The 18270-nt window shown below is 38.1% G+C and overlaps 2 protein-coding genes across 2 annotated transcripts in view; both read left to right on the top strand.

The window, feature by feature from the left end:
• Positions 1-9411, top strand: part of LOC110466811 — a 10684-nt gene extending 1273 nt beyond the window's left edge. Inside the window, exons 2-5 of the mRNA XM_021523571.1 lie at positions 6654-6837; positions 7384-7691; positions 8063-8211; positions 9081-9411. Of these exons, the coding sequence (XP_021379246.1) occupies positions 6654-6837; positions 7384-7691; positions 8063-8211; positions 9081-9227 (788 nt within the window). The 3' untranslated portion in view covers positions 9228-9411. The remainder of the gene's footprint in view (positions 1-6653; positions 6838-7383; positions 7692-8062; positions 8212-9080) is intronic.
• Positions 9412-11496: 2085 nt separating this feature from the next.
• Positions 11497-17990, top strand: LOC110466860 (proteasome subunit beta type-5-like). Its single transcript, XM_021523655.1, has 7 exons — positions 11497-11661; positions 14089-14233; positions 14815-14926; positions 15371-15470; positions 15879-15908; positions 16425-16629; positions 17521-17990. The coding sequence occupies exons 1-7, from the start codon at positions 11521-11523 to the stop codon at positions 17619-17621; spliced, it is 834 nt and encodes a 277-aa protein (XP_021379330.1). The 5' UTR covers positions 11497-11520; the 3' UTR covers positions 17622-17990.
• Positions 17991-18270: the final 280 nt, after the last annotated feature.

Genomic DNA, 18270 nt, shown 5'->3' with positions numbered 1-18270 from the left:
CTTTGGAAACCGTTTCATCTCGCTCGCACCACTTGTGTTTACTGCCTAGTCAGGTGACGTTATCGGCACTATTTTTAGCAGGGCTTTCCCGAACAATTCAAGTGGTCAAACTGGACATTTGGAACGGACTATGAATATGGGGATAGCGAGGTAACATAAGTGGAAGTGCATACAATACATACATTCATTAAAAAAAAAAACGCCTTTTCACGTGATGTCCCTTTAATATAATTATAATTTTTACTCTTAGGGAGTGAATTTCAGCAAAATTTGAATCGGTATATTTCATAAGAAGGTATTTTAAACATGTTAATGCCATTTTAGCAAATATGACATTTTTTCCCCGACCAGCCCCTTTAAGATGTTTTGGGAAATTATGAAATTTCGATTTATTTTTTTAATCCAAACAAGAGGCCCATGGGCCTTAACGGTCACCTGACATCCGATTCAAATTAGGACTGTCATCCAGGGGCCAATTCATACTTTTCGTCGGTCTTGCTGCATCGTCCATTATTTTTTCCTTGTGAACACAATAACTTCAGTAAATATGAACTGATTTTCAAAATTTTGGCTGCATACAAAGTTTCATCAAACTCGGTTAACATTTACTCAAGTTATCATGTTCACCAGGTTCAATAATAGTAAGATTACAAAGGGCAATTACTCTGTAAGTTACTGTCGAATAATTCCCATTTTTGAACTCGTCCGAGATCTTTATGATATATGGTTGCATACAGTTTTATCAAACTCGGTTAACGTTTACTGAAGTTATCGTGTTCACAAGGAAAAGTTAACGCACGACGCACGACGACGGACAAAAGACTATCACAATAGGTTACCATGACCTATGGTCATACACAATTTACAACATACAATATAGAACTTTTTGTATACAAATATAATACAGTAGGCATTATACAGTAGACATTACCAACCAATACAATTACTTCAAATGTAATAACCAATAAAAAACAAATTGCACATTGTGTATTAATAACATTATAACAAACAATGTACTTTACTGTGTCATAGCAAAAATGTCACAATGAACAACAATAACAAAGTTCCACATACTTTACACAACAATAATACATTTCTACATACTGTACAAATAACATACTATGAGAGAGAGAGGGGGGAGGGAGAGAGGGGGGGGGGAGGGAGAGAGATTATTACTTTCAACATATAATGCATACACTCATTCTTACTTTTATGTACAAATTATAGTAGATTTTGAAATTTGTCATGAAAATGGAACCATCCAGCACAGCCAGCGCAGTGATAACCTGGCACTATTCCATACTTTCAGCTATTCATAAAAAATATCACACTATATAGCAAAAATAAACCATTTGTGCCCGTGTAAAAGCACTGATAAAGAGATAAATGCAACGGACATCAAAGAGCAGATAACTCTGCAATACGCAAAGACGGAATATGAAGGCTTCAAAAACTTTCGTCCTTCCGGTCATACAGGCTCGCAAAAAACGGCAACATGCAACTGAACTTTTTGTAAACCGATTGCTAGTTATTGATGTCATACGTGTAACAAACCGACAGCTTCACATGATGGTATACATTCAAGCCTAGCATTGAGTTTCGTATTGCTCTCTAAAAATGTAAATTTTGGGCAGGTTCGTCACATGACAGAGGGGCAGGTTCGGCAAATGCCATACACGGGAAGCCTGAAATCGGAAAAATATGACGTTGCATGCTTTCTGACGTCATTGTTATGCAAATTCCAATGTGGGCCGAACTGACATGTACCCCAGACATCTTTTCGAACTTACCCCAAGGCGGTGCACATTAGGCCATACACTCTTCCAACGGTGAAGAGTTTTATTACTCTTCAAATACGGGCATGTTTGCCATTCTGTTATCGTTTTATGAAGGGTAGGGACTTTTCTCTTCCAAATGGTGTAAATACACATAAATTTTAACAAATACTGTCCAGAACGACTTTGAATAATGAAAATGGGCCAAACTTGCCCCTGTCTACTTACCCGATATTTTGAAAGAAAATCCTACAGGCTGGCAGGGGTTTTGGGAGGGATGAGGACGAAAAAAAGTAAAGGCAAGGCGTAGCAAGGGGAAGCAACTCTGTTTACGCACCATTTAAAGAGCATTTGGCGCCCGAGAGCTACGCTCTTATTAATATGTATTACTTATATGTTTGTGTAGGTACTCAATAATATCATGGAATTAGATTAGATCTATCTAAGTCTGTGATAATATATATGTATATGTGCTTCAATTGTCACTGGCATTTATTTCATTAATTAAGAAACTAAAAAAACAGAATGCGTTCTGCAGAAACTGCGTAAAGACAATTTCAAAACAGTATCTTCCTGAATATAAAACCTGTTGTGTGTGTGTGTCGCAGTCAAGATGTCATGTTAGTATTGTTTAACGTCCTATCAACAGATATGGTCATTTAAGGACGGCCTCCCCTGTGTGCAAGATGTATGCGTGTGTGTTTTGAGAATCTGCGATATGTTCGTGTTTGTCTCCTTAATTGTTGATGCCGACTTTATAGTGCTACCTCACTGAAACATACTGCCGAAGACACCCAGCAGGTTACATTATACTGACAACGGGCGAACCAGTTGTCCCACTCCTAAATTGCTAAGCGTTTACAGACTCTGGTATGTCTTGGCCAGGGGACAGAACCCGAAGCCTTCCTCACAGGGGCGAACGCTCAGCTAAAGGCCAAACGTGAGGCATGGTCAATGGAGACAATGGGAAGAAGAAAGTTGTTTAGAAAAACGATCGTACAATTAGGGAAGCAGGTACAATTCGTACGCCCTGCCTGCAGGGACTAGGAGGGAGAGTGGAGAGTTACCGGAAGAGTCGATTCCGCAGATAAATATACAGATCCGAGAAACACTTTTAAATTGAAGTGGAGCGCATGGCCTAATTTGGACACATTATTTGTGATTTTTATAACGCAATTGGAAATATGATTATGTATCTATGTTTTGGCGCACAGATCAGCAGTCATTTAAGCTATTAACAATGTCTTTTTAGCTCACCTGCCCAAAGGGCAAGTGAGCTTATGTCATAGTGCGGCGTCCTTCGTCCGTCGTCGTCCGTCCGTCTGTCAACTTTTCCTTTAAACAACTTCTTCTGAAGAACGGACAGGCCTAGAGTCATTATATTTCGCTGAAAGCTTTGTTGGTAGGAGCTCTACAAAGATTGAGAACGGAAATGACCTTGACCTACTTTCAAGGTCACAGGGGTCAAATATGTCAAAAACGTCAAACGACCTCTTCTGAAGAACTAAAAGGTATAGACTCTTCACATTTGGCTGATGGCTTCCTGGAATGGAGCTTAACAGAATTTGAAAATGAAAATGACCTTGACCTACTTTCAAGGTCACATTGGTCAAATGTGTCAAACACTTCAAACGACTTCTTCTGAAGAACTGAAAGGTATAGAATCTTTATATTTGGCTGGTGGCTTCCTGGGATAGTGCCCAACAAAGTTTGAGAATTAAAATTAGTTTGACCTACTTTCAAGGTCACAGGGGTCAAATATGTCAAATGATTCCAACGACTTCTCATGAAGAACTGAAAGGTATAGAATCTTTATATTTGGCTGGTGGCTTCCTACGGATAGAGCCCAACAAAGTTTGAGAATGAAAATTAGTTTGACCTACTTTCAAGGTCACAGGGGTCAAATATGTCAAATGCTTCAAACGACTTCTTCTGAAGAACTGAAAGGTATAGAATCCTTATTTTTGATTGATGGCTTCCTGGGATAAAGCCCGACAAACTTTGAGGATGAAAATGACATTGACCTTCTTTCAAGGTCACAGGGGTCAAATGTGTCAGACACTTCAAACGACTTCTTCTGAAGAACTGAAAGGTATAGAATCTTAATATTTGGCAGGTGGCTTCATGGGAAAGAGCCAAACAAATTTTGTGAATGATAATGACCTTGACTTACTTTCAAGGTCACAGCAATCATATATGTCAAATAGTTTAAACTACTTCTTCTGAAGAATTAAAAGGCATACAATTATAATATATAATATAGTAGCTTTAAGGAATAGAGCTAACCAATTGGAAAAGGAAAATGACATTGACCTACTTACAAGGTCACAGGGAAAATATGTCAAGCAACTTCTGAAGAAGAATCAAAAAGCATAGAATCTTATAATAATATTTTGCTGGTAGTTTTAACAGATGGAGCCAACAAAGTTTGCGAGGGAAATATTTTTAGTGCAATATAATATTTAATGAGAATATTTTGCTATGACTGCTTAAATATTCAGGTGAGCGATACAGGCCCTCTTGGGCCTCTTGTTTTAATTTGGTGTTCAACACAATGCGGCTACCCTACTTTCAAACCGTGAATGTGGCCTGTTTCCAAAATGAGTCACTACTTACGTCCATTTTTCAACTTCTTAAAGTGTTCACCGTCGTGGTCATAGGTGTACTCAGATGAAATAGACTCTTCCGGTAGCAATAGGTAATCAAACGTGTGACGGTTCCAATACTGGTATACATCGTGTAGTTCATTTTCAGGTCACTTTAGGGTACCACGTGTTTGTCCTATAAATATCAAGGTCACGAAATAAGTTCAAAGGTGTCAAATGTTTAATTCGTTTCTGAAATGGTACACCTTATCGACGATTTCAAAGGTCATACATGCTTCCATAATGAGATGAACGAACTAACACGTAGATAACGAAAATGTGTGACCTTGAGCTCGAATAGGTCTCTCTTATATAAGTTACTAGGCAATGTGTCAGACAGTATGCGTGTACCAATGTCACGTGTCGGAAAAAAAACAGTTTCTAATGTACATTTGTTATGTATCGGACAATACGTGTGTACGAAGGTCACAGTTCAGTTGAACGTGTGTACTTTTTTTCAAATCTCCAACAGTATACGTATGGGTCAAGTATCGGACGGAACGTGTGTATCAAGGTCACGTATCAAACGGTACGTGTGTGTCAGGGTCACGTATCGGACGGTACATGTGTATCAAGGTCGCGTATCGGACGGTACGTGTGTATCAAGTTCCCGTATCGGACTGTACGTGTGTATAAGGATCACGTATCGGACGGTACGTGTGTATCAAGTTCACGTATCGGACTGTACGTTTGTATAAGGATCACGTATCGGACGGTACGTGTATATCGAGGTCACGTATCGGACGGTATGTGTGTATCATGGTCACGTATCGAACGGTACGTGTACAAGGTCACGTATCGGTCAGTACATGTGTATCAAGGTCACGTCTCATACAGTATGTGTGTATCAAGATCACTTTTCGAACGGTACGTGTGTATAAACGTCACGTATCGAACGGTACGTGTGTATCAAGGTCACGTATCGAACGGTACGTGTGTATCAAGGTCACGTATCGGACGGTATGTGTGTATCAAGGTCACGTATCGAACGGTACGTGTGTATCAAGGTCACGTATCGAACGGTACGTGTGTATCAAGGTCACGTATCGGACGGTACGTGTGTATCCGGGTCACGTATCGGACGGTATGTGTGTATCAAGGTCACGTATCGGACGGTACGTGTATATCAAGGTCACTTCAAAATGTGTTTGTCACGCTTCAGTCGGTATTTGTATGTCAAGGCCATGCCTGGAGGCAGAACGTGTTTTTCAAGGTCACGTCTAGAGCAGCATATGTTTGTCAAGGCCAATTCTTTAAATATTAACAGTTCACCACAATATACTCAAATAGTTCAAATGCTCTTCAACAACACGTACCACCCCCTCTCCTATAAGAACTTCATTGAATTAGTTTTGGGAGTAGTTACACACGGATAAAAGTCCTGGTTCACCTATGAAGAAATCAGTGTATGCCACATTCCAGTGGAGTAAATATTCACATCCGGATTCATAATAATTATATTAAAAAAACTACAGTACTTCATGGAAAAACAGAAAATGCTAATTTGGCGATGCTTTAAAATCCCCCAATCATACCCCATTTACTTCGTCTTTTTGTCATTATCAGATTACTCCTATATAATATTTAAAAATGTTGTTGAATCATTTAAACCCAACGGGGTTTGGTGCTTGCTTTTTGCATTTTGTTTTTAATTAAAAGGGGAGACACCCACCCGATACGAAAAAATGCCCCTGAAACGTTACATGAAACATTTGTGTGGGAGACCCCAAAATCCCACTTCCATGAAGGGAATATTCCTGCTGTTCCATCCTCCTTCAAAACGCTATTTAAGGGAATGCCACAGTTTTAGAAGTCATTAACGAATGAGGGTCCCGCTCACTGGTTGTACATAATGTTAACCTCAATCCTGCATGAGTCACCGACAGTCTTATCTTGTCCATATCTATATTATAGAACGTTCATTTCACAGGGACTCGCTGTTTTTATTTAGTAACTATTTTGGCGCCATTAAAAGCGTTATGATAACAGAGAATGAAATAGATATTTAAAAAAACGATAATTTGGTAATAGCATGGTATATGTAAATAATAGTCCAGTGGCGTGTCTAGGTGGTTATTGTGTTCTAACTCCTGGAACAATTCTTTCTACAAACCGTGCCCCTGTGTTTCATTGATAATTTAAATATAGATATAGGAACATTGTCCCATTGATAGATAAATAATCGTAAGCTTCAGACGGGGTTGTTAATTACTAGATATGTATACAACTGTAGGTGTATTGGTCAGTTTGGCCGTAGTGCTGACCACTGTATCGGCTTGGTGGAAGCCTCATCAACACACGACCTGGCAATGGCAGCTCGAGAATGACGACGGCCATTTGGTAAAGACATACGCCGTTGACATGTATGACATCGACCTGTTCGATACGAGCGAAAGCGACATCCAGTACCTTAAACAGTAAGTTTAACCTGAGCGCCAACCAAATCCGAGAGTCCCCAAAAAGTAAATTTGACATGAGCGTCAGCGACATTCAGTACCTAAAACAGCAAGTTTAACCTGAGCGCCAAGCACATCCGGGAGACCCCAATATTTATATTCTGACGTATGTAAGTACACTACAAACGCCAGAGAAATTCGGATCTCAAATTAGATGTCATTTCCTATAGTTTTTCTTTGAAATCATGCATTTTGAAATTGATTTATATTTAACTTTGACTTTCACTGACATTCAGAGTATTAATAGGACACAAACTCCTCCTCCTCCTCCTCCACCACCACCATCACCACGTGATGTCGAAAACTTTTGTTTTCGGCATGACGAATAGAAAATACTCATCTGCGTGTTATCATATAAATTTGCACCATTGTGTTGGAAAACAATAAAAGATAATCAAAATCACAGTAAATAATATAACTTTTTCAAATGTATAATTACTTTTGTATGGTTAGCACATTAGCAAATATATCAATTTTAACAAATAGTTACTTTTCTATCTAATACAGTCACGGCCGGAAGGTAATCTGTTATTTCTCGGCTGGTTCCTACGAGGCATGGAGACCGGACCATCATGACTTCCCGTCAAGTGTTCTCGGACACGGGCTGGACGGGTGGGACGAGAGATGGCTGGACATCCGTACGGACGCTGTTCGAAACATAATGAAGAAGCGCCTAGATCTGGCGGTACAGAAGGGCTGTGACGGGGTAGAGCCAGACAATGTAGATGTTTACTCACTGTCTACGTCTAAACAAGGCTTCCACACTCACATCGACGAAGACGACCAACTCGACTTCAACAAGTTCATCGCGAAGGGTAAAAGTTTATCTTACTCTTCAAAGATCAACAGCAGTTGTAATGTATCCATATATTTGCCACAGTCTCTACCGTGAGTTGTCGTTCCTCTTATCTGGTCGCCAGTCATAATAATTAAAACTGGCCGCCATCGTTTCTATCTTATCATCGCTAGTCATAGTGATACCATCTTTTTGTCAATCAAGTGTACCCTCCTAGACAATGGTAGTGTATTATTTGTCTTTATATGTTAACTGGCTTTCCCTGGAAATGTCATGTCTTTTTCCTCTAAAGATGTTCGAATTTACGCTTTATCTGTTCTGGGTCACACGTAGTCTGCGTTTAGTGACAATGGGTACTAAATATACACCTCTATAACCGTTTGTCTACAGAGGCTCACGCCCGCGACCTGTCCGTGGGACTGAAGAATGACGTTGATCAGATCCACGAACTCCAGTCATACTTTGACTGGGCCCTAAACGAGGAGTGTATGGATTTCGACGAGTGTGACAAATACCAACCTTTCATTGACCATCACAAGGTAAATGTTCTTTCATACTAAAATCGACCGACTTTCGACAGTCGTCGGTTTTTGTAGACGATTAAATAAGAATTGAAGTTCTCATTGAAATTAAACAGAAAAAACGCCATTTGATGTCGATCTTATTGTAAGATGTACTTTGAAAGCTACGAGATTTCGCGTCTTTCTTGCAACGGGTTTAATTTGTCTGTGACCGCTGCCATCTGTACTTCCGGTGGTAGTGGATGGTGTGTTTACAACGATATGATCGTTCTAAATTGTACTTCCGATGATAGGATGTCCACACCATAATAATCGACGTTAGTTGTACTTCCGGTGATAGTGGATGGTGTGTTTACAACGATATGATCGTTCTAAGTTGTACTTCCGGTGATAGTGAATATAGGATGTCCCCACCAGTACAATCGACGTCAGTTGTACTTCCGTTGATAGTGAATATAGTGTGTCCACGACATTATAATCGACGTCACATGTACTTCCGGTGATAGGCCTAGTGGATAGTGTGTCAACGATATTATAATCGGCGTCATACAGATGTACTTTCGGTAAAATTGGATTGGATGTTTTGATCGCTATTAGTTGAGTGTAACTTGTAATTCTGGTGTCAGTGTAAAGCGTGTCCATGAAGTTGTTATCACTTCCGGTTTTACTTCTGGTGATAGTGGATGGTTTCACGAAAATATTTGTTGTTATCAGTTGAATTTCCGGTGAAAGTAAATGGTGTGGTCATGATTGGTTTAGGTCGTACTTACGAAGGCAGGGAATGATGTTGCTATTAGGTTATGGTTGATATCAGTTGTACTTCCGGTAGCAGTGGATAGTCGATGACAGACATTCCGGCGCTTTACCTTTTATGTTCAAATTTACAGCCTGTGTTCCACGTGCAGTACTCCACCAAAAGTCACGGGTCCAGCACGCGCAGCCACGTGTGCCACGCCTCCAGCAGTGACCGTCCCCACCAGTTCATGACCCTTATCAAAGAGAAACTAGTGACAGACTGGAGACTCGCCTGCTAAACTGGGACCAGTGAAATTTCGTCGTAGTTTGCCTTTTGCAAATTATGTATAACCATTTATATGGTCAATGTTTTGATATATACCAAATGTCTACTTTTGCCTTTCTGAATGTTTGTTGATATGAAAGAAAATCATATTCACAAAAAAAATGAAATAAGACGAATAAAGAGTTTGTGTCAGTGTCTCGGAGTGTTGTTTAGTTTCATTAGTATTAAATTTAATGGGTTAAACAATATTGGGTAATACCAGGATGTCTATGACAACAGCACAAGACAATGCAAAAGACCGCATTACAGTAGAGGGCATCCATTAATAATGATACTTCGCGTTACACCTACAAAACAATGGATGGTAACATCAGAAACTATGTACATTAAATAACATACCATTTTGGGCAAGAATGGTTACAGAATCAGAGAATAGTTAGGTAGAATATGATGCAGGAACACGAAGAACATTCGCTTTTTGAAACAGTTGAACACGATATCAAAATGAGTGATATATGTGATGGAGAGTATCAGAATATCTGCAACTGTAGAATGTATATTGAAAAGAAAAGGAGAAAAAATCTATCCCTAATCGGCGGTAAATGAGACCATGTGGAATGCTCCGTTTAGACAGATATATATCATACTATGCAGCTACAAGGAGGAATTATTGTTTTGTTTTTGTTTCCAATTTAACATCACTTATAACGTGCACACTATATTGTTAGTGACGTCACATATAGTGCGCTGAATATATGAAGACCAATGTCAGTATCAGAGACGTCACAGTTCTTAAATAATTAATTGATAGGTAGGTACGAAACGGTTGGAATACATACAATTTAATTCAACAGGTCAAAGGTTAAGGTTTAAATCTGTTTCCTTATCTTTGTTACCTATATATGGCCTCGTCACCAATTATACATGTGCTATATTTCACATCAGGCTGTTGTATCTGTAATCCGAGTCATGAACAATTATGATATATAGCAGAAACCACGAATTTCAGAAAAATAAAGCATAATTATAAGTAGTTTACTGAGTATATTGCGGAATTCCACTGCAATTCCAGTCTACAGGATCCGATCCAGGAGTTATAAAAGACGAGGTCCAAATTAGTATTTTATTTGTTTGGAGTCGAGTTACGCCGATACTTCTAAGAGGAGGCAAGCTTCGTCTTCGGGGAAAATGAACTCTAGAATCTGGTGGCATCTTAAACATTTATTGTATTGTTTGTTTGAATTAAACATTAATTAAGTTTCCAGTAAGGAAACGTCGTATACTCAAACCAGGTTCTGATGTGATATTCTGCAAAAGATGCCTCCAAAATTAAGGACCTTATCCCCTTGCATTAATGTACAAAAATACTTTGTCGTTGAAAAATATATATTTTAATTGAAATTTTAGTGTGAGAAGAGACTTATATACTTTATTAATAGTCTCATTAGGCCCAACTTAGAATATGCCACCTAGGTCAGGTCCCCTTTTCTGAAAAAGGACCAAATAGCTTTAGAAAATGTGCAGCGTAGAGCTACCAAAAGAATTCAATCTTTAAAACACCTTTCTTACAATTCAAGAATACTAAGACTAGGTTTACCTACACTGGAATACAGAAGAAAACGAAATGACCTAGTAGAAGTTTACAAAATAATAAACAACATCGACATTCTTGATAAAGATAAACTATTCACATTCACACTAACAACAACAAGGGGTAACAACAAATAACTATTCAAAAAACAGAGCAGGACCAGGGTCACTCAAAATGTTTTTAGCAGAAGAGTGGTGGATTCTTGGAATTCCCTTCCCAATTCAGTAGTAGAAGCCCCTTCTCTTAACTGTTTTAAATCTAGATTAAACATCTGTTGGAAAAATATACCGTCCAAGTTTTATGCTAGTTTTTATGCTACACAACCGGTTAACAGTATGTTACCAAACCAAGATGCGCCTATATTAGCAATTTAGCTAACAACGGTGTCGAAGAAGAGGTAAAGGTAAAGGTAAATATATATTGTAAACGTCTCTGGTGTGAGGAGCATAAAAGAAATCGACAATATAGTTACTGTGGTCATTCGAAGCGCTATTAAAATTCCGGATAATTCTCTCCGACAGTTACAGTGCTCCGTTCATTAGAAATAACTATTTTCTTTTTCGCGATGCATAAATATTTAAATCTGATCTAAATACGTACAAATGTTTGCAATATTAATCATAAATATTTAAAGATGTTCTGACGATACACTGAAATTAAAAGATGCAATAAAATAATGAAATAAATTCGCTGCGGGACTATAACACCAATAATCATGGCGCTTGCTGATGTTTGTGGATTCAAGTTCCAACCACTTCAGAACACATTACTGTGTGGAGACAGCTCGGACTCATCTCGTTTAGTAGATGATGCTTTGACAGCTTCTAACAACTTCACACTGCCGACCAATTTTGACGTAAGAATATGTATATCTGTTTGTTTTCGTGAATCGGCACGACTGCTGGACCTGTGTAATTCTGCTGTCTCATTCCGGCTGGAATGAGACAGCAGAAGTCCAGCCTTGTAGCACAGGGGCTCGGTTTCGGAATACTTTCGATTAATAATAAACACATTCTAAAACCTTATACCAATTGAGGGTGTCGAGGTATAAAAAACGAACCCCTGTGCCTTGTAGGCCCAATGAAAAATCTCTTTTCACAAGGCCATCGGCAGAGACAATTTTAGATGTCCCATCTTTTACTTGTACTGCATACAGATACACTCTTTCATGTTACCGGTCACCGTTAAAAGCGTCTTCAACCGACATCAAGCGTCTTCAAGTGACAACAAGCGTCGCCAGACAAAATATTTAAAAATACTGAATAAAGTAAGCGACATCAGAAGATATGTTGTTAATATGACTATAATACACCTCTGTACCAAATTTCAATTGGATATTTGACAAATTGACCGAGTTATGATGAATTGAATTTTTACGATCGGCGGCATGGCACATGTGTGTATTCCCCTGTAAGTTAAGAAAGCGTCGCCAGACAATATCTTTAAACATTCTTACTAAAGTAAGCGACATCAGAGGATATGTTATTAATAAGACTTTTATTTATATAGCCTATACTCCAAATTTCATCGAGATATATGAACAAATGATTTTTAAGATCGGCGGCGTTGAACTCTGCAGATCGTGAAGCGTCTTCAGACTTTACCGCCAAAAAAGCCGTTGAAGTGAGCGACATCAGAAGATATGTTTTTCATAAGGCTATAACACGCATTTAAGGAGGACCCAATGTTACAGATGGTGTTGTGGCACTCTTGGTGGTGTCGTGGAGTTTGAACCTATGGTGTTGTGATGTAATAAGGGGGAAGTGGGGCTGGTAGCTTTTTTTTTTATTGTACTTAGGATCATGGTCGCCTTTTAATTTGTAATGATTTGACAAGCCTCACTCTGGCCTGTCTATAGCTAGCTGCTCAGTACCATCAGATCTGAAGTCAAGATCCTAGCGGTAATAATCCTGCATTTGGGTAACAGAAACCCATTTGGGTAACAGATACCCATTTGAGTAACAATGTGAAGAAATTGTACATATGCAGTTTATGCATTTTAACTATTGAACTTTAAAGAAAACATATATATATATAAAGGGGAAATATTTTGAAGAAAATACACTATTTTCTTGTTGAAATAGGGGAATTTTGAATCACACAGGGGGAATTTCAAAGACCAGGTGAATTCTCTTCTGTAGGGGAAACTATCCATTAAATGGTAGTAAATCAAGTCTAGATTCTGATTGATCCCTGTCTCTCTATCCTTTTTACTTGCCAGTACATTTGGCCACTGTCAGGGGGAGAAAAAGTTTACAGGACGACGTTATATATACATGTAACAGGAGATAAAAAAATGCACAGCCAGACTGGGGTTGATCGTTCATTCCTCCTTTTTCTAAGTCTTCTTCCCGAAGACACAACTATTTACAACCCATGTTCAGGTATCCCCTTTCCAGGTGTTCACCCAGTGCTTGAAACAAATGTTGGTCACATGCACCGCTGTAACAGGAGATAGAGAAATGCACAGCCAGAACGGGGTTCGAACCCAAGATCATCCTGACTCTAGATGCTCTACCAATTGAGCTACCTGGTCGCTGACGGTTGACTCAGTTCAGTCCCGCTACACATGTAGTGCACACATATACCACACGTATTTGTTTTCTTTACTATTATGTTTCACATTTAGATGTCTGCAAAATATCACATTAGTGATTGACAGATGTAGTTGTAATGCAATGTAGCAGGCACTCTCAGCCATTGGCTTCAACAATCAGAAAATCCCTGCTGCTGCAAGGCATATGTATTCCATACCTTGTAATTAAATATTGTATAATACATAAACTGTAGACCTTTTCTAATCTTTAGTTGACAAACTTGAGTTGTTGAGATTGACTGGTTTAATATTTTCATAATTTACCCAATCCAGATCTGCTATTTGTGTACATTATAATTATACCAGCTAAAAGTAATGAAGTGTTGCTACTGTGTTGCCTTGACTAGAAGGAATTTCTCTCTAACTGTTTGAATCCTGGTAGAGAGTCTAAATAATCCAAATTAACACATATCTATAATTAAACATGGATTTATCAGGATTTATCTGTATGTTTAATTTTGATATCATGTACAAAGTCACTTCTAATTATTCAATGCTAATAAAGGAAATATGTAATGTTTGATTTACAAACATACTTCATTATAGATCTTTTGTGATACTTGCTTTCAAATAATGAGAAGGATTATAAGTACCCAGTGTGAAAAAGTGAAAAATTCTACTCAAAAGAAAGACAACTTGACAAACTTGTGGTTCTGCATAGCTAACATTTCTTTGATTAATTTTCAGCCGGTTGAAAACTTGAGAGCTTTTACTGATCCAAAAAGTGATGTAAAAATCCAATTCCATCATGGAACCACTACCCTTGCATTCAAATTCCAACATGGTGTCATTGTGGCTGTGGATTCACGAGCTACTGCGGGTTCCTATATCGGTAAGTAACTGACATTATATCCCTGTCTGTGCTCGCTACATCCTCCATCCTCCATACTCCAGGAGTTTCGCTCTCTGCACCCCTGGAACATGTCATAGCAAAACCAAAGGCTCAGTGTGTGCCACCTTGTTAATGAGACAAAAAGACTAGTTTGATCCTTTGATGTACATCAAAAGATTCTCGCGGTCCCGTTAGGGTAAAATTGACTGGCTTGAAATCGGTGTCGCTCTTCTGTAATCTTCAAAGGACAGGTATTAGCCTTGCGATTATTCAGTGCTTTTTTACCTGACTCCAATGAAATAGCCTGTGTGCCTTTCGATTTTGCTATGACATATATTCCAGAGTGCAGAGAGCGAAAGTAAGCACAACTCCTGGAGTATCAAGGATGTGCTCATAGGGGTTGTATGGCATGTGTTATACTGCTAGGTCATATCGCAGACTGACTTGTATCCATCCAGTAATTCTCATGAGAAGTGTCTTGTTGTCCTATGAGTGAAATGAACTTGTCGAAAATTATAGTCATTGTCGACTATGTGATTGCTAATCATCAGAATAGTGTTATTGAACTTTTCTCTTTGCAGCATCCCAGACAGTGAAGAAGGTGATTGAAATCAATCCATACCTGCTGGGAACTATGGCTGGGGGTGCTGCTGACTGTTCCTACTGGGAGAGGTACCTCGCCAAACAGTGCAGGTACACACAGTGTTATATAATGCTCCAGTTTCCCCTACCTAATAATCACACGTAGCATCTTAAAACTTGGCTACATTTTAAGTTAGAACCCAATTTCAGTCAAGCATGTATAAAGTTTTGAACATTAAGTATAAGAAATAAACAGAAGCCAGAAAACCATTCAGGTTCACCAATAGGTGAATGTTTCATGGTGAACTTTGTTTATGTTACTGAGTATTATTGTTTACTGTGGTTATATGGTTGATGGATTTAAAACAAATGATCAGGTGTTTTTTTTTTAAAGTTTTTGAATTTTCTATTTTAGTCAGGTTATTGGGTGATAAATAAAGACCTTTTATTTATGATGTACATAATAAATAATTAAATAAAAAATAGAGTACTCTGCATTCTTGCATACCGACAGTGAGGAGCGATTATAAAATGTATTCAATGATTGTATTTCAGAATCTACGAACTCAGAAACAAAGAAAGAATTTCCGTTGCAGCAGCATCCAAAATGTTGGCAAATATTGTATACAATTACAAGGGAATGGGATTATCTATGGTAAGTCTATACACTATAACATTGGAATGGGGTTGTTTATGGTAAATCAACATGGCCTTGTGTAGTTCCATAGTACCTGGTGATCAGATTGTTCATGGGTAAATTGATGATACGACCTTGTATACAATTGTGCCCTTTATGTATGGATGTGAACATTTAAATACCTGTTACACAAATGTATTCGTAAAAGTTTTAGAGGATTAGATTTAACGCAATATTTCAATGAAATAAGAGTTATTGGTGTATGAGAAGATCCTAAAAACTTTGGTGCAAGTTTTCTTAAATTATAAGTTAAAAGTTATAAGAAAAATACAAATTAATAGTATAAATAGCAACATGTGACATTGTTAATGATCTCGAGATCCCAGAGATAACAACGCTACTTATGATTGATTTGTTCCTTTCCAGGGCACAATGATCTGTGGCTGGGACAAGAAGGTAAGTCAAGTGTACCCTGGACACTGAAATTTAGGTAGAAGATTACTTGGATGTTGGTGCAGATATTGTCTGGTGATGTTTTGTAGAAAAAGAAAATATTAGATGATACTTTTGTCAGTGTTGTGCTTTCCACTTCTGTTAAACAGAATTTATGGTAATACATGTACAACCACAAACAATTGTGTTGAGTCTCGTCTAGTTATCAGGCCCACTGTAGTAGTGGTACATGCAGAGACAAATGCAAGAGATACATGCTATGTATTGGCTGGCTATGATTTGCAATGGACTCAGATTTTCTGTAATTCCTTCACAGTTTTAAGTCAAGATTTTTGTTTCTTTCAGTTAATGCAAATCTTTTTAATTTGACATTTGAGGAAATAAATCTATGAATATAAAATTGGAGCATCCTTCAAGTTAAACATCTTCACGAAACTGAGAACATATAAATTATTAGAATATTTGTGTTATATATATATATGTATGTACTTATGTATCAACTAAAACATTTGTTGACAGGGCCCAGGGTTGTACTACGTAGACAGTGATGGGACCAGACTGACAAACAACATTTTCTCCGTTGGCTCTGGCGCAACTTACGCCTACGGTGTGATAGACTCTGGCTATGCCTGGGACCTAACCGTGCCGGAGGCCATAGACCTGGGTCGTCGAGCAATCTACCACGCCACTCACCGTGATGCCTACAGTGGAGGAGTGGTCAACTGTAAGTCAGCTCGCTTTTAATACATACATACATGCTTCACGTTTTAGCCCACACCATCATCAGATGGTAAGCTATTCAAATCACCTTGCATCCGTGGTCTGTTGTCCGTCTGTCCTTAAACAATTCTTATTAGCGCTATTTCTCAGAAAGTGCTGGAGGGATCTTTCTCAAATTTCACATGAAGGTTCCCCATGATCCCTAGTTATGCATATCGTTTTTTGGGACTGATTAAAAAACCAAAATGGCAGACAGGCAGCCATCCTGAATTTGAAAGTTAAAAGTTTTTTAGCACTATTTCTCAGAATGTACTGGAGGAAACTCATCAGATGGTGACAGCAAGCCATCTTGAATTTGAGAATGAAAGTTTGTTGGCGCTATTTCTCATAAAGTATTAGAGGGATATTTATCAGATTTCACATATGGGTTCACCATCATCCTTAGTTCACAAAACCCAACCCTTGTTTGACATATTTTGTCTATCCTCTATATTGATATGCTGTCTGCGTATGATAGTAGCACTGAAGTATTACAGTCTTGCTTTGGTTAATTACTTCATATATGTTACCATTCTGCCACATGTGAAAACAGTCAAACTAACCTACAAAGCTGCTTTAGCCCTATAAAGCAAGGCCAAGGAAAGGCCCTAAATCTGAGAAATTCCATGTTCAAAGATCATATCAAAGTTTTATGTAAAATAGTTGGTGATATAGAGGAAACAGTTGTAGTAGAATACTTTGTACCTTTGCTGTGAATACTGTTACATTGTATGTAAATTTTGTACATTTTGAAGTACTGACTGCAATGATTCTGGAATTTTATTTTTTTACTTGTCTGAGTGGTTTAATATATTCATTAACATAGTCTGTAATTACTTATTCGTGTATTTTTCAGTGTATCATATGAAGGAGACTGGCTGGGAGTTTATATCACAGACAGACACAGCAGAAATTCACTACAAGTTCCAGGAGGAGAAGAAGCAGTCCCGGCGATGACCTTCCTCTATGTTATCGTAGTCGTGTAATCTTCTCAGTGATGGAAGCCTCCAGAGGGACAGTTTCAAGTGTTCTATCAATGTGTGACATTCATCTTGAGACAGTGATAGTCATCATCTATTTAAAAGTCTGCCATATGCTATTGATAATGATAAAGGTTTTGACAGACTTGTTCACGTTTTCACAGTTGACATTGTCATTCAAGTATTCATCTCACAGAGCTACAGTGCTGCTCTGTTGACTTATTATAAAGTGCTATAAGGACGATTTTGTTGTTGTAGGATGCCAATCTGTGTCATGTATCACATGTCAGACTTAACAGAGTCTGGTAACTTACGAAATAAAATTACATTTAGTATCAAAACAAAACTTTTTTTTTATAATTCTATATAGTTAACATTAAATGTTATTGATATAAGTTACTGAAACGAAGGTCTATTAATACCATGATCAATATTCTTTCAACTTTCTGTTCATTTATGTTTTCAATACATTAATATTAGGGAGATTTGACAGGTATGGAAAGTGTGTGCATGCATGTAAATACAGCTGCTGTATGTTCCATAGGTCAACAGTCAATCGGTACAGTTAAGTAAGTTGTTCATGATCCTTTAAAAAGTTTTATCTTTGGAAAAAAATAAAAAAATAT

This window comes from Mizuhopecten yessoensis, unplaced genomic scaffold (assembly GCF_002113885.1).
Source record: "Mizuhopecten yessoensis strain PY_sf001 unplaced genomic scaffold, ASM211388v2 scaffold11145, whole genome shotgun sequence".
NCBI lineage: Eukaryota > Metazoa > Mollusca > Bivalvia > Pectinida > Pectinidae > Mizuhopecten > Mizuhopecten yessoensis.
The sequence above is the reverse complement of the archived record's forward strand: the minus strand, read 5'-3'. Positions and strand labels throughout refer to the sequence as shown.